The following is a 15,480-nucleotide window of genomic DNA, read 5'->3' on the forward strand; positions in this document are numbered from 1 at the left end:
CCTCCTATATAGAAATTAATCTGCCTTTTCTATAGGGATTCAGGCCTGGGATGAAGATTTTTTTTCATGAAGGCTCTAAATGATTGAGGCGAATATTTCGGCCCGCGTGCAGATTTAGGGGAACTTTAACTTATAAGCTTAATTTCTGTCAGTCTAGCCTATTAGCGATGGACTTGCAGGATGTCGTGCTTGCATCTCTGCCCTAAATTCAGGAGGCGTTCGGATGCAGATCGGTCGGAGCTGGGTCGCTAGATCCCGTTTCCAAGGTTCTTTAAAGAATTGTATGATCTCATAGGCATATCTTTGTTAACATTCTCGCTTCTATTGCATATAGCTATAGCTTGATGGCGTTCTACCCTGTATATCCCTACATACAGTGGGACCTCTGAAATGTTGGACCAGACTTTTGTACCCAAGTATACCGCCCTTATACCGCCTCCCTTTTGAATATACTCAGCTTAATGGTCTTCTCGGGTAGTCTTACCCAGTGGTCTCTTCATATGTCTTCTTAGTGGTCTTTTCATATGTCTTCTTAGTCGTCTTTTTGAGTCTCCCCAGGTACATACCCTTGACTGCTAAGCGTTGGTGCAGAATCACATCCCTACATGCTAACTATATTAGGAGTTTTAGACTAGCATAACTGAATTGGAGGGCGGTATACCTGGGTACACTATGTATAGATGACGGGTGGTGAGCTAACTGTAGATAAAAATAACACGTGACTTAATAGAACCATCAACTTTTGGCATAGGCAAGTGAACTACGGTCTTTCACCGACCAGACCAAAAACCCGTCAAAATATTTCTTTTGTTCTTCCCAGCAAGATACCGCAGGAAAAGAGCGGTCAATAAGTTGGTCATAGACTTGTGCGGGCGACTATATCAGGTATCTAACGCCAAATACGGCTAGCGCAAGGTCCTACAGCGGGCCCACCTAAGAGCCTCAGCGCACCCAACAGTCCCGTCTCCAAAGCAGCTCTAATGTCATCCTCATTCTCGACTTGGTTCCTTAAGGGCATCAACCCCGGGAGTGTTATCACTCTAAATCAACCTTTCTCTTCCCAGTGGAAGATCCTCGAGAAACTGAACGAGCATGAGTTTCAGGTCAATAAGGAAGAAAACAATGACTATGGCTTCTGTTCTTTCGCCTCGGCCAAATTTCAATGCTGTGACCCCAAACAACGTTCTAAGGAAGCCTTTATGAGAATATACATCCAAGTTCCCCATCGAAAAACTGAAATGGATGATGCGAATACCAGGGGCCAACAAGCCACGACATTCACCCCGCCAGAATTACTCGCCTATCAGGACCTCACTCAAAAGCACTCGATTAACACACCCAAACTCATTGGATACAAGACCGATACTCAGGATCGGTCAGGGCTAGTTCCGGGTGGGTTTATTATCTGGCTTGTTTGGGAAATCGTTCCAGGGCGACGCCTCGGAGATAGCAATGGCGCTGGTCCGTTCTGGGCTCTTGAAAGCGACGAAAGAGAGCGAGTCCGCACAGAGTTTGTCAAGGCTCTTCCGTAAGTCGATATTCCTTCTCTATCTCTATCTGCACTGAATCTAACTATTATCCACGGTCTAGGAAGCTAGTAGAGAACGGGTGGTTCCCTACTGTGTCTGGGGCAAGCAGTCTAGTTTGGCACCGGGACACTGAAACACTGTATGTTATTTCCACGTCATCTTTCCCAGTTTTGCTTACTTACCAATGTACTGTAGCTACTTCGTTGGACGCTTTAGCAAGACCGGCAAGCGCAAACGTCCGATCGAGTTTGCCGAGTGGATAGCGACTTTCGAGCTCGCTAAACCGGTCCCTCCAGTTAGATGGGGAGATGACGACTGGGATAAAGATACTTCACGCTGGGAATGGTAGCTGAGGAAGCAGAGTTGTTCGTTCCACCTCCTATTGACAAGAAAACAGTAGCACCTTCCAACCTTGGAAGGTTGGAAATGTGTATGTAATATGTATGTAATACCTAAATATTGAGGTAATATTGAGGGGTACCTAGGTACTAAGCCTAATGAGGTAGGCTTGGCGCTCTTAGCTATAGAATATCTGGGATGATGATACTTTGGCAGTCAAGATGTCCACAGGTAGGACAATCATACCGCAAAGCATCGGGGAAGACGGCATAGAGCCCGGTGCTGAGACGCGCGAATTTCTCTCCTTCTGTCCTCCAGAAATGCAGCCAAGCAGACGCATAATAGCGCAGCGCGGTCCAAACGATTGGCAGGACATCGCCTCTCCCGAAAACGACTCGTCTACACACCAACCCAGTGGCGAATCCTCAACATTAATCCCTGACCCAACAGCTGCCTTGGGATTTACCGGCAGTATCGGTCGGGGATACCAGAACGTCGTGAAGGGCAAGGCGAGAATATACATGGACTCGTTCCCAGGTCCAGACAATACTGGGGCAAATGCAGTTCATTCGAGGCTTAAACAATTACTTACAGGAAAGAAATGTCATGAGGAAGTGCTGGTATATCTGAATGACAATCTTGATTACCGCCTAGCCGCCATGCAACTAGCCTCTCGATATGTTTCGTTTCTGGAACTTCAGTTCCCTGACGGCCTAACGTTCGACACGGAGGCTTGGTGTAATGACCTAGCCCTGAAGGCGGTAAATGATGATTGTTCGACAGATGCACAATCGAAGCTGGAGAAATACAAGCAGGTCCGCGGGTATATCATGGACACCGATCTCTTCGGCCGTCCCATGGTTGGTCAAGGTTTCTGGTACACCAAACCCACAGAATATCTTGCCATCGCGCTTGTCGAATCATCTTCGTTAAGCATTGATGATATTTGCGATACAATAGACCGTTTAGTCAGACGTGAGTCCTATCCTCCCTGGTTGTTAGCAACGCTAATTCCTGGCTTCAGTCAAGGATCTAACGTCCGGAGGATAATGGAATGGTGTTTTATGTGCTCTGGTGAAGCATTTGGGTCAATCAGTTGCTTAGGTACATACAGTGTCTTCTCAATTTGAATATCTATGTATCGCATCTCTATCAATGGTAGAATGCTTACTATAAGATTGTTTGTTTTAGGGAAGGCACATATACACTGAATGATTGTCAGTGCTTCCGAATTATACATATTTAAGCCTTAACCAACCATTGAGCTGGTGGGTTTGGTTGTTTACGGGCCCCTGCGCGCTCGCAAGCATGGCGACGTAAACATACACTGTCTCTGTGAGACAGAGAGACCAGACCCATGGCCCTGTGAACCAGCTGGCTTGTACGCATCAGTGGCGTGGATTACTGGTGAGTACTCAACAACCCACTGCCCATTAGGCAGTTGAACCTGTCGGAGATAGATTGTTTGCTCGTATGTGTTGACGAAGCCGAATGCACTGAAGGTCGCCCATATACAGGATGGGCTCACCGGGGAGACGCCTGAGTCGTTGAGGCCGGCCATACGCGCGGCTATAAGAATGGTGAGGCACCCGATCCATGGAACCTTTAGTTCCCTTACAATAATCCAACATGGTAAAGACTCTGATGAAATGACACCGGCCTGCCCGATGTGCTTGCTCTGTCTTCATGGTAAATTACTGGAGAATACTCCAGTCCCCATGCCCGACTGATATCGACCTTTCGAAGAAAGATTCTTCGCAAAGTACAATGCCTTGCTGTGTAAAATAGGGTGTAGAACGAATCCGAAGGAGGAAACGTTACGCTCTCAGGGATGACGTTGAGATAGGTGAGGTTGAGATAGGTGAGGTTGAGATAGGTGAGGTTGAGATAGGGTTTGAGAAAGAGGCTGAAGAAAGGAGGGATGAAGGACAAAAGGAGAGAAGCAAGATCTCAGATGTAACCGAGCACCAAAGCACAGCACCGAACGCCATCGAGCTATTCCACATCTGGGGATACCGTCCGGGCCACGGGAAAGAGAAGGAGGTCGTAGCAGCGTGTTACCCGAAAGAACCCAAGTATCCCACCTCGCGAGACACTTGGGATGGACACTTGAGACAAGGGGCAGACTTCGTAGAAGAGACAGTGTAGATTGTACGACTACATCATGTGTTAGTGTGTATTCTAACTCTGTATCAATATGTGCTATAGGTAGGGAGCATCATGGTCATGGTAATCTCATTGCAAGAACATGGTAATGTCCAAGCTTGAACTTGTGCGCACAGTCGTAACTTACAATCTCTTGTTTTTGAAGCATTTGATTGCATGTCGCTCTCTCTTTTCCTGTGGCCGTTTCCATCATCTTCCTGTATATAGAAGCACTGGACCTTCATAGCAAGGCGAGAGTTAGGCAATATGGACTGGCTTGTTCAAAAGTAATACTCTGCGCGGCAATAGTAGGATGCCGAGCGAAGGTAAGAAGGCGGGATGCTGGAATCGGAGCAGGCCGTCTTCATTGGAGAAAGCTTTGTCTGCAGCGAGCAAAGAAAACAGACCGGTAAGGCCTTCGCTGCTTGAACAAGGATATCAACGTCACTTGTTGGTCGCTGACTCCCCAAAAGCAACATTGCCGCGCCACCGATCAATATGAATTGGAATATTTAGTCGATCCAGCATTATGCCTATTATCGTCATGGTTGAGAGGCATCGACACCTCTATCCTTGTTAATGTTAGGCTGGTTGGATATGGTTTGTAACAAGTTCCCTTGAACCCGCTCTTATAGCGCTCGTGGGCCAGTCGAAACGCACTTTTCGTCGGCATTTGGGTTGTATTCCCTTCCAAACAAGTCAAAACGGAAACGCCGTGTGAGTCCCGGTTTGCTCGAGCGCCAGTATCTCAAAGATACCGGCTCCCCACGGACCCTGGCCAGTGGTAGATGGATCGAACTTGGCAGTTGAAGATCCGGCTGCCACTTACTGCAAGTAGGCTTGAAGGTTGGGTTGGCGGGGAGGTGGTTCTAAAGCCAATCCTGAGCCTGTTTGTAGTATTAGCCTAGTTGGAATCCTTTTCACCATCTCGCCGGCGTCTTTCCTTTAATTATAAGTTTATAAATAACGTAAACTCGGATATCTCTTCTTTGTCAGCTTCGACGCTGTATTCCACTGTTGCCATACACGTGCAGACGAGCTGAATAGTCCTTCTGTTGATGAATTCGACTTGGTTCCAGCAGTTGTCTTATGTCTTTTGGGGTCCTGATGAGCGGCCGACCACCTCGAGCTGGTGAACTGGACATTGGTTGCGCTCTAACTGCTGGGATTACCGCTGGGGTCTTGTCACGTGAAGTCTCGGGCTCGGCCGCCGAATTTTGAGGTGGATTCCACGAATCAGTGGTAGACAAGTCCTCCATGTACCCTTTATTCAAGAAGTCGCTTAAGTAAGCCTGATCATGAAGGAGGAGGGAGGGGTTCAATGTTTCTGAAGCCGCTTCAGGGATTTGATCAGTGTCCATGATTGAGTTGGAGACTGAGTGGGTGAAAATTGAGCAGGAGGGAGTTGGTAGAAGTCAGAGGCTGAAGAAGGACAACTTTCAGACTCTGAGGAGTGGAGAGGTGATGAATGACTAGTGACCGTTTGCCGTGAAAAGTCGCCCAGTCTCACTCTTCTCTCGGAATCCAGTCTATTGACTTCCACTTCCAGCTGAGCTATTGACGCCTGAGTACTTGCATCCGGTGCCAGGGACTGTATTGGTCTTTCATTTGGGTTGATCCCCCGTCTGCGCGGTCCCACTGCTCCTATGTGCCGGGAACGCGAGAAAAGAACTCTGTCCGAGGTATTATTGATGGATGCGGAAATCTTCGAGGGACGAGTTTTGGGAAAAGGGAACTGGAACGTGGGATTCCGAGGTCCCCGAAATGCATGCGAAACCTCATTTTGAGCGTGAGGATAGTGGCTCGAATCGCACATTGAAAGCCTGGGGCGAGTAACTTCGGGGGTTTAGCCGCTCGATGTTGGAAATCGTGCGGATGAGCATTGTAAAAGATGGACACTTATTCCCTCTTCCAATTTGACCCATATGTCTAGCTCAAGTCGTACTTGAGCGATAAGGGAAGTGAGATATAAGGAATAGTGAGGGATGATGCTGACAGGGAAAAGTTGTAGTGGGAAGGTGCCTACTTATATGAGAGAGTTGGACTGTCAAAGAGATATTCATGCAATAGAGTCTAGGAACAACAAAGAACACTAAGTAGCATAAAAGGAGAGTGAGGTAGTGTCAGAAGCTCATATATAATTATTTCAATCTCTCACATCTCACGTTCTTTATCACCGGTGAGCCCATCCATCTTGGACATTCACCGACTCACTTTTCTTTTATACCATCCCACTCATCTGGCTTCCAATAAGCTCCTTCTATGGCAATCACTTGAGTTCTTGGCATCTACTTCCTGCCTCACCCTTGCCAGGCTTGCTATCCAAGATTCCCCAGGGTATCTTTAAAAAAGGCGGCTCTTCCTGCTTTGAAACCTGTACTGGAAAAGGCGGTTAAAGTGAGGGACATCCACTACGAAAGCTGCCGAAGGGGTGACCAACAACCCCTCCTTCCCCTGATTGCGAGTTGTTCGAGGCAGTCGTGAAGAGCTCGAAAAGGAAATGAGGTCCTCGAGCAAGCAGCAAGGATATAGAAATGGCTCCCGCAGAAGTGACCAACTTCTGGAGGCATTTGCAGCCATCGGTTCGTCAGGCGCCCCTAACTGCACGTCCAGGAAGCGACAGGAGCTTCCTATCGACGTGGTGAAATACCTACGTTTCACAAATGTCCAACAGCCATTGCAGAAAGGACTCTTCGAGCTGGGATTTGAAGGACCGGCTGACCAAGACGTCAGGTCGACGCATCGGGCTACGAAATGAGCACTCTTTGCCTCCTCTTACACCAGGAATGGGAAAAAGGACCGCAATTCCTCGGCCACCGCCGCGACAAGCCACACCTAAATGAGGGAAGAGAAACGAACAATTGCGGGCTCCACGTTATTGGCGTTTGAGCTTATTATTGCGGGGAAATTTATGGAGGTGGTACAGGACCTCCAAAGTGTCATCGAAAAGATGCCAGCAATCTTCTAAAGGGAGATAAGTGGTGTATGAGACAATGCACCCGCGGGATGGTTTGTTCGATTGGCCTGGGAAGGATACGCCAGGCTGCCGTTGGATGACTTCCTATATATAACAGTTCCTTCATCGGTTTATCCTACGGAGACCTAAACACGTCACGGTCATGAAGGGTGCTTGCCTGAAGAGGTCACCTATCACCTATCGATATAGAGCCACTATACAAGACCCTGAGACCAACAAGGACGTGAAATTCGATCACTTCTTTGGCCGAAGCTCATACACACTTCCGGCAGTTCCCAAAACCCTGGTTCACAAAGCTTTGGTATCTTGTCGCAGGCGTTGCAGAGGCGATAGACAAGCTCATCGAGGGTGATAGCTTAGTGAAAGGAAATCGCTATCACTGTCGCCTGGATAGGACTCGTCTCCATCGGGTGAGTCGATTTCTAATCGATCTTATATTGTAATCATCTCGCTAATACTTTTCTCAGCCCTAGGAAGTGCCAAAATGCCTTACCGAGTCTCTGTTAAAGAGGCTACACGAGGAGCAAGTTTACTCCCAGTCATTCCAAACTTAACAAAGACAAATTTGGTATTAACTAGGTCGTACTAGGGGCGAGGATCGCGATCCCTACGACTCGCTATCTACGAGACCCACGAATGGCTATATGACCATCCACTATCATAGTATGTCATCCGATATCCTTCCTAGTTTAGGCTCCATTCTGACCAGTCATTACTAGGAGTCCCAAAAGGCGATGCCTCATTCGACGTCCACTGCGAAACTAGAAAAACTACAACTTATTTCCCATCTCTCTTTTTTTACCTTTCTGTTTCTCTTTCAGCCACATCAACCACACAACTGTGTGCGTCGCGTGTGGCTCAACTACGATGGCAGTCTCCAACCGCTTGGCATCCGGAAAGACATCCTATAGAAGTTGGTATTGTCGAACTTACTAGATCTTGAACGAAGGAGGTAATAGTAAATTAGTGTGAACATAATGTCTTCCAATGACAATGTTCCACGTTCCACGCAGAGAGATATATACTCAAGTAGACCAAATATTTCCTACTTGGGCGAGTCCATCCCTAGGAAATCTTTGTCATAGAACCGAAAGAAACGTTCATGTAAATACTATATGCCTTTATCTTTAATTCATAGTACAGTGAACCCACTTATTCTACCATTCAAGTTGTATCTACTATCAGGTTTCCTCCCTCGCCAACATTATCGTCTAGCCATGCCTTAAACTCAGCACTTCCATTATCGAGACACCGGAGCAAAGTCTCCATCTTAAAACAGACACACCATCTTAGCATAAGGTCTCCCACCGCTGTCAGGAAGCTCAACATTTCTAGTCTCAAAACAGATATTACCCGATATGGCTGGATGGTGCTCATCCATGAACCAGAATGGACAAACCTATAACAGACCAAACCAATACGCTCTTGACCCGCGTTGGGAATATGCAGTAAGGTTAGTGCAATGAAGGATCATCTCAGCGGCTGAGCAGCCCCCATCTTGGAATAGTCATATGCGAGTTCATGCATCCTCAACACCAACGGCGGTTATGATATCCCAAGCTGCATACAACATACGCACTTACACTAGTAACACCGGTTTCAAGATAATGACTTCTATTCAATCCTGTGATTGACACAGCCTAGCTGATTTATCTGTACAGATAAAAAGAAAATAGGGGCCTCAGCCAGCCCTGCATGAATCCATCCACCAACACCAACACAAACGCCAGCAGACTTTCCAGTCCAGAAGATAAAAAGCAGAGCAAAACACAGAACACCATGCTAGTAAAATGCTATCATACAAAAACCCACCAACCATTCCTATTTCATGCACCATGTTGTAAACCCCTATCAACCCCCCAAACTCCGCCGCTTAAGTCTCCGCCTTTTCCGCTGCGATTGCTGAATAGAATCATCGTTCAGAATATCCGGCGGCAGCTCAAATTCCTGCTCTATCTGGTCGGGCACCGGATATCCGAATGCGAGGGTTGAGCGGGACCCGCCGCGGCGGATGCCTTTTGTTGCGGCGATGGCTGCTTCGCGTATGTGTCGTTGGCGGAAGAAGGATGTGAATGGGCCTTCTCTTGGTGCGGGGTTCCAGAAATGGGTAAGGGAGGCTTGTTGGAGGGGTCGCGGGGCGGATTTTTGGGTTGCTGGGGCTGGGGGGTGTGGGTGAGGTTTGGTGGGTGATGGGTTGGGCTTTTTACGTTTGGGGCTGGGTTTTGGTTCGGCGTCATTGGTGCTGGTGATGGTAGTGTTGGTATTGGGGACGGATTTCGAGATAGACTTCCGAGAAGCAGGTGCTGTCTTGCGCGTTTTAGCGGCGCTTGCGGAGCGAGCTTCTTGGTGAAGCTGACGCGCAGCCAAGGCGTCGACGTCGCTTGGGTCTAGATCTGGGTCTGCGTCTACGTCTGGCGTGCTTCGTATATCAGTTCCCGGTGCCGGGGAGCTGTCCACGTCCTCAGCGGGACGGGATCGTTTGCGCGAGTGCTGTCGGGATGGGGCATTCGGTGCTGCCTCGGTGCCTGGCACCGGGTGTGCTTTTTCCTTTTCCAGCTTGCGGCGGCGCTCTTCGTCTTTCCATGCTTGGAACTTGTTGACCAGAGTGACTAGTTCTTGGATTAGGATGTCGCGCTTCGGCTCGTAAAGCTTCTTATCGCTTTCGTGGACTCCCGTCAGGCCCATCATGCGTAGCCAGTCATGGCCGCGAAGCTCGTCCAGGAGGCGCTCTAGGACTTGCTGTTCGTGCTGGGCACGGTTGCGCTCGATGTTGCGGAGCTGTTTCTCCTGTCGTTCGAACTTGCGATGCGCGCGGAAATAGGTCTCTTCGCTCAATGGGTCGATTGCGGGTGTATTCAATGCGGGCTTGGGGAGGGTGATCTTTTCACAGTCGTGGAGGTTTAGTAACGGGTTGCCGAAGGGTGTAGGGTCGGGGTTGGAGCAGAAAGGTAGTGGTCGGGATAGATCGTCCACGAGTGTTATGGTTGTTTTGGCGGCGAGGAACTCTGTATAATATCCAATGTCAGCGATGCGCTCAAACCGTTCCAAGGGACGAGTAATCTACCAGGTTCCGGGACATCGAGGCTGATGATCTGTTCATAGTTGTGGAAATACTGCGCCAGCTCGCTCTTGCACCGTGACCCGGTATCTGTCGAACGCAACGACCGTCTCCCCGACCGTGTGTCTACCGTAGGCTGCTCGGCGCCAGTCGCCTCGCTCTTGATATCTCGCGTCGGAGTCGCGCCCTCCACATCACCCTCTTTCTTGATCGCGTTCTCATCGGTGTCGGCCAGCGATCGATTATCATTGCGACGAGTCGTGCGGGTCACAGGCGAAACAGGCGGTTTGATATTCGAGGCCACATTCGCTGGGGTAACGGTGCGCTGCTTCGCGACCGACGGCGCTGGAGAGATTGTGTCTAACGGGTCTGGCGATTCATGAACGCCGCGCAAAAAATCCGCGCCGGAGGGGGTACCTTGATCACGGCGGGCGCGTGGGGTCTTAAAGCTCCCATTTCCGTTTGTACGTGTCGCCGGAGTCGCCAATTGCCCGACGGAGGAGGCGACTGTGTCAACAGAAGAAGAGGAGTCGCGACGGGTGCGATTGGAGGTGCGCGGGCGCGTGGGCTTCAAGGAGTTGGGACGAGATTTTGGGGTAGGATCCTTGTCGAGACAATCGGGAGAGCTCTTGCGGTCGGCATTTTCGATGCGCGGTTTCTTTGTCGGCGGCGCCAGACCGTCGGCGGGTTCTTCAGGCGCCTGTCGCACAGAGCGGAGTGAGGACCGCGACAGGGGGGCCATCGTTGAGGAAGATCAGTTCATTGTGTGGTTGGATTTCCCCAAGGTTTTACAGGGACTTGGGGATGAGATAGCAGAGAAGTTCTTGGCGGATATGGAGGTTAAGGTGATGAACTCTGCAAGGCATCATCTATTGTTTTATGCTTCTATTCATTCCCAATGCTTTGTATTTGTGTTCTATTGTTCTATTCTGACTTGATATAATTCTGCTTTAGGTCTCGAGACATTCATATAGGCAACGACCTACAGGTAAACCTCCATTCTATTATGCGTCTACAGTCGATTCAGCACGATTCCTTTTGCTAAGTCTGCTGTAATAGAAATATAAAAAGACATCCAAAAGTATCATAAATACCATAAATATCATAAATATCCCGGATATCCTTAATATCTCGGAAAAGGACATGCCCCCACGGCCCCAGTGTGGGGGACGGCAATTCAACCATTGCCAGTGTCGGGATTCCAATGACTTCCCATCTGTGAGGGGATGGAGGAGGTTGTGGCCTTCATTGGACATCTGACAGAGTAGATCGGGTAATAGACAGTATCACCTACGCAATAATAGACCATATAACTCCAGATTCAGGACTATATCAGATCTTACCACAAGGCCTAACACAATGAGATTTCTCCCATTTTGTGCTCCCTAGAGGGAGAGACATACTCACATCAAGTGACGAAGTATAGCAACAGCATACATGGAGTACATCGTATACCACCAGGCCATCCTATACCTCGGGAGTCAACCCCGCATAAGGCGTGGGGGGAAATGATGTCCGAACGAAACGAAAAACACCAAATGCCTCTCCCACCAGACTTTGGGACTGCAGAATTATTCGGTTAAATCAGAACTCAGTGGGGTGGACGTGGGGGAAAATGCCTAGCTAAATAGCTGTAAGTCCGCCAATATTCATCCCCCTCATTTACCCTCCGGTGACATTTGGTATGAACAGAAGGACTTCAAGAGACTTATAGACACTAACAGAACCAATAGATTGAAGTCCTGTCCCCCAAAATGACCGGAACCAAGCGCAATTCCCTCCCACACGGTGTCTACGTCCCCACCGTAGCATTCTTCAAGCCCGATGAAGAAGTCGACCTCGCAACAGTCGAGAAGCACGCCGCCTATCTCGCCCGCAGCGGGGTAACCGGCCTAGTAACCCAGGGTAGCAATGGCGAAGCCGTCCACCTAGACCGGGAAGAACGCAAGGCCATCACAGCCGCCACACGCCGCGCCGTGGACGCAGCCGGCTACAGCAACATGCCGGTGATTGCCGGCTGTGGCGCCGCCTCAACCCGTGAGACCATCCAATTCTGCCAGGACTCCGGTGCAGCAGGCGCCGACGCTGTCCTCGTGCTCCCACCCAGCTACTACAAGTCCCTCGTGAGCACCGAGTCCATGCACGCCCACTTCCGGGCTGTGGCCGATGCCTCGCCCGTCCCTGTCCTCATCTACAACTTCCCCGGCGTGCAGTCCGGCCTCGATCTCAGCTCAGATGATATCTTAACTCTCGCAGAACACCCCAATATCATCGGCTGTAAGCTCACGTGCGGCAACACGGGTAAGTTGGCTCGTGTTGCGGCGGCCAAGCCGGATTTCTTGACTTTTGGTGGCTCGGCCGATTTCACGCTGCAGACGCTGGTTGTTGGTGGGGCGGGGATTATCGGTGGCGTGGCTAACATGATTCCTCGCTCGTGTGTGCGTCTGATGGAGTTGTATCGTGCTGGGAAGGTTCAGGAGGCGCAGAAGGTGCAGGCTATTGTTGCGCGCGCTGACTGGGCTGCTATCCATGGTGGCTTTATCGCTGTTAAGACGGGCCTCCAAGCCTACCACGGTTACGGTGGTCTTCCTCGGCGGCCTTGTGTCGTGCCTTCTGCTAAGGATGCGGCAGCCATTCAGGAGGAGTTCCGGGAGGGAATGGAGCTGGAGAAGTCGTTGGAGTCCTAATGGATATAGTATATTAAATCATGATTACCAGAGATCCCATGTGGAGATTTCTATTCCTTTCCAGGGGTTTTCCAGGGGTTTTCCAGATGTTTTCCAGGTGTTTTCCAAATGTTTCAGGTTGCTTCATAGATCGACAGACCGGTGTGACTGTGTCATTTGCCAGTAGATCCGGAGATCCCGTAGCTTTCCCCCTCTTTATCTTTTAATATTTGTTGTTATATGGGAGTTCAAGTTGCATGTAGAGGTTGCACTCTCTCTCTCTCTCTTTCCCTTGAATTATTTGAGTCCAAGGTGTGTTAGTTGTATGCAATGTAACTAGGGAGCTGTTTGTTTTTCCCCTTCCCCAGGGTTGCATCCTGGGCCATTCCCCATTCCGATGAAAGATCGACAATGCAGCTAAACATAAATAGTTCTGGTTATCTCCTGGCCACAGTTTCTCTACTTTTCATCGTCACTCACCTTATCAACATGAAGTTCGCCTCGGTGTTGAATGTGCTCGGGGCCCTGACGGCTGCGTCCGCCGTCCAAGTGAATCCACTTCCCGCCCCCCGTAACATCACCTGGGGATCCTCCGGTCCAATCCAAGTCAACAACTTGAATCTCAACGGTCCTCACTCCCCTTTGCTCACTCAAGCTTGGGAGCGAGCATGGGAAACCATCACCACCCTGCAATGGGTTCCTGCTGCTGTTGAATCCCCAATCGCCTCCTATCCGGCCTTCCCCACCTCGACCCCTGTCTCCTCTGCCCCCAAGGCCAAACGCGCGCCCTCCGGAATCCATAACGTCGATGTTCATGTGGTGGACAACGATGCCGATCTCCAATACGGTGTGGATGAATCCTATACACTGGTAGTGAGCGATGGTGGCATCAGGATCAATTCTCAGACGGTCTGGGGTGTGTTGCAGGCATTCACCACCCTGCAGCAGATTATCATCTCGGATGGGAAGGGCGGTTTGATCATTGAACAGCCCGTCAAGATCAAGGATGCCCCGCTGTACCCCCATCGTGGTATCATGATAGACACCGGGCGCAACTTCATTACCGTTCGCAAGCTCCTTGAGCAGATCGACGGTATGGCCCTGTCCAAGCTCAATGTTCTCCACTGGCACTTGGACGATTCTCAGTCGTGGCCCATGCAGATGAGCTCCTACCCGGAGATGACCAAAGATGCTTACTCGCCTCGCGAAATCTACACCGAGCACGACATGCGCCGCGTGATTGCCTACGCACGCGCGCGAGGTGTCCGCGTCATCCCCGAGGTCGACATGCCCGCCCACTCAGCCTCCGGCTGGCAGCAGGTCGACCCGGAGATCGTGGCATGTGCCGAATCCTGGTGGTCGAACGACGTTTGGGCGGAGCACACCGCCGTCCAGCCGAACCCTGGCCAGCTCGACATTATCTACCCCAAGACCTACGAAGTTGTCAACAATGTCTACCAGGAATTGTCTCGCATCTTCAGCGACAACTTGTTCCATGTTGGTGCAGACGAGATCCAGCCCAACTGCTACAACTACAGCACCCATATCACTAAGTGGTTTGCCGAGGATCCCTCGCGCACCTACAACGACCTTGCGCAGTACTGGGTTGACCATTCCATGCCCATCTTCCGTAGTGTCGGCGACCACCGCCGTCTTATGATGTGGGAGGACATAGCTATCGCGACTGAAAGCGCCCACGACGTGCCCAAAGACGTCATCATGCAGACCTGGAACAGCGGCGAGGGTGAGGGTAACATCAAGAAACTCACCTCCGCCGGCTACGACGTTGTCGTTTCGACCTCCGATTTCCTCTACCTCGACTGCGGGCGCGGCGGCTATGTCACCAACGACGCCCGCTACAACGTGCAGAGCAACACCGACGGCGGAGTGAACTTCAACTACGGCGGCGACGGTGGCTCCTGGTGCGCCCCCTACAAGACCTGGCAGCGCATCTACGACTACGACTTCCTCACGAATCTCACTTCCTCCGAAGCGAAGCACATTATCGGCGCCGAGGCTCCTTTGTGGTCGGAGCAGGTCGACGATGTGACCGTCTCCAGCGTGTTCTGGCCTCGCGCTGCTGCTCTGGGTGAGCTTGTCTGGTCTGGTAACCGTGACGCTGCGGGTAGAAAGCGTACCACCAGCTTTACTCAGCGTATTCTGAACTTCCGTGAATACCTCGTTGCCAATGGTGTGATGGCTACTGCTCTTGTGCCGAAGTATTGTCTGCAGCACCCTCATGCTTGCGACCTCTATAAAAACCAGACTGTAATGTCTTGATTGTGGTTAAGCTGGACTGCTAGTGAGCCTTACAACTGCCTGTTCGTCTGTATATACTTATTCTATCTTCGATACCCAATTCCATTGGAATTTCTTCCAGGATACATGTCCCTGATCAGTATACCATTTCACGTCCACATTCAATCTTCAGCAACACGAATTTATCCAAACCAATCACCACCCTAGATCTACCACAACACTACCTTTATACATATCTACTTGATACCCAATCCCATTCCAACCAGGCGCAAAATCCCTCCCCAGTCCAAATCAAAATCAACCCCCGAGCCCAACCCTCTCCACATATCCATACCCTAATCCAAAATCACCTTAATCTAAACAAATCCATCCCCCAGAAGATCACAAGACCATCCACACCCAAGGACCCCACAGACCTCCCCTTCCCAACCCACCCAGTCCACCTCCACAAACCAAACCCCAAATCAGAACTGCCGTGCAACTCTCCGTCTTAGAACTCGCCCTTCG

The 15,480-nt window shown here is 50.3% G+C and overlaps 8 protein-coding genes across 8 annotated transcripts; 5 read left to right on the top strand and 3 right to left on the bottom strand.

The window, feature by feature from the left end:
* Positions 1-980: 980 nt before the first annotated feature.
* On the top strand, positions 981-1,878 carry N7525_009423 (uncharacterized protein; the record flags this gene model as incomplete). The annotated part of the gene is made up of 3 exons (XM_002563478.2): positions 981-1,528; positions 1,591-1,668; positions 1,725-1,878. The coding sequence occupies 3 exons, from the start codon at positions 981-983 to the stop codon at positions 1,876-1,878; spliced, it is 780 nt and encodes a 259-aa protein (XP_002563524.2).
* Positions 1,879-2,089: 211 nt separating this feature from the next.
* Positions 2,090-2,918, top strand: N7525_009424 (uncharacterized protein; the record flags this gene model as incomplete). Its single annotated transcript, XM_061214718.1, has 2 exons — positions 2,090-2,843; positions 2,893-2,918. 2 exons carry the CDS (start codon positions 2,090-2,092, stop codon positions 2,916-2,918), a joined length of 780 nt encoding a protein of 259 aa, XP_061069149.1.
* A 232-nt stretch (positions 2,919-3,150) lies between these two features.
* N7525_009425 (uncharacterized protein) lies at positions 3,151-3,556 on the bottom strand (the record flags this gene model as incomplete). The annotated part of the gene is made up of 2 exons (XM_061214719.1): positions 3,151-3,437; positions 3,487-3,556. The coding sequence occupies 2 exons, from the start codon at positions 3,554-3,556 to the stop codon at positions 3,151-3,153; spliced, it is 357 nt and encodes a 118-aa protein (XP_061069150.1).
* A 1,544-nt stretch (positions 3,557-5,100) lies between these two features.
* Positions 5,101-5,374, bottom strand: N7525_009426 (uncharacterized protein; the record flags this gene model as incomplete). Its single annotated transcript, XM_061214720.1, is given in 2 exon segments — positions 5,101-5,172; positions 5,186-5,374. The coding sequence occupies 2 exon segments, from the start codon at positions 5,372-5,374 to the stop codon at positions 5,101-5,103; spliced, it is 261 nt and encodes an 86-aa protein (XP_061069151.1).
* Positions 5,375-6,513: 1,139 nt separating this feature from the next.
* On the top strand, positions 6,514-6,771 carry N7525_009427 (uncharacterized protein; the record flags this gene model as incomplete). The annotated part of the gene is made up of 1 exon (XM_061214721.1): positions 6,514-6,771. The coding sequence occupies one exon, from the start codon at positions 6,514-6,516 to the stop codon at positions 6,769-6,771; it is 258 nt and encodes an 85-aa protein (XP_061069152.1).
* Positions 6,772-8,841: 2,070 nt separating this feature from the next.
* N7525_009428 (acetyltransferase SAS4-like domain-containing protein) lies at positions 8,842-10,790 on the bottom strand (the record flags this gene model as incomplete). The annotated part of the gene is made up of 2 exons (XM_002563480.2): positions 8,842-9,995; positions 10,055-10,790. 2 exons carry the CDS (start codon positions 10,788-10,790, stop codon positions 8,842-8,844), a joined length of 1,890 nt encoding a protein of 629 aa, XP_002563526.2.
* Positions 10,791-11,802: 1,012 nt separating this feature from the next.
* Positions 11,803-12,735, top strand: N7525_009429 (dihydrodipicolinate synthase family protein; the record flags this gene model as incomplete). Its single annotated transcript, XM_002563481.1, has 1 exon — positions 11,803-12,735. The coding sequence occupies one exon, from the start codon at positions 11,803-11,805 to the stop codon at positions 12,733-12,735; it is 933 nt and encodes a 310-aa protein (XP_002563527.1).
* A 468-nt stretch (positions 12,736-13,203) lies between these two features.
* N7525_009430 (beta-N-acetylhexosaminidase) lies at positions 13,204-14,994 on the top strand (the record flags this gene model as incomplete). Its single annotated transcript, XM_002563482.2, has 1 exon — positions 13,204-14,994. The coding sequence occupies one exon, from the start codon at positions 13,204-13,206 to the stop codon at positions 14,992-14,994; it is 1,791 nt and encodes a 596-aa protein (XP_002563528.1).
* Between the last annotated feature and the right edge of the window lie 486 nt (positions 14,995-15,480).

Source organism: Penicillium rubens (assembly GCF_028828025.1).
Source record: "Penicillium rubens strain IBT 27055 chromosome Unknown utg000003l_segment0_segment0, whole genome shotgun sequence".
NCBI lineage: Eukaryota > Fungi > Ascomycota > Eurotiomycetes > Eurotiales > Aspergillaceae > Penicillium > Penicillium rubens.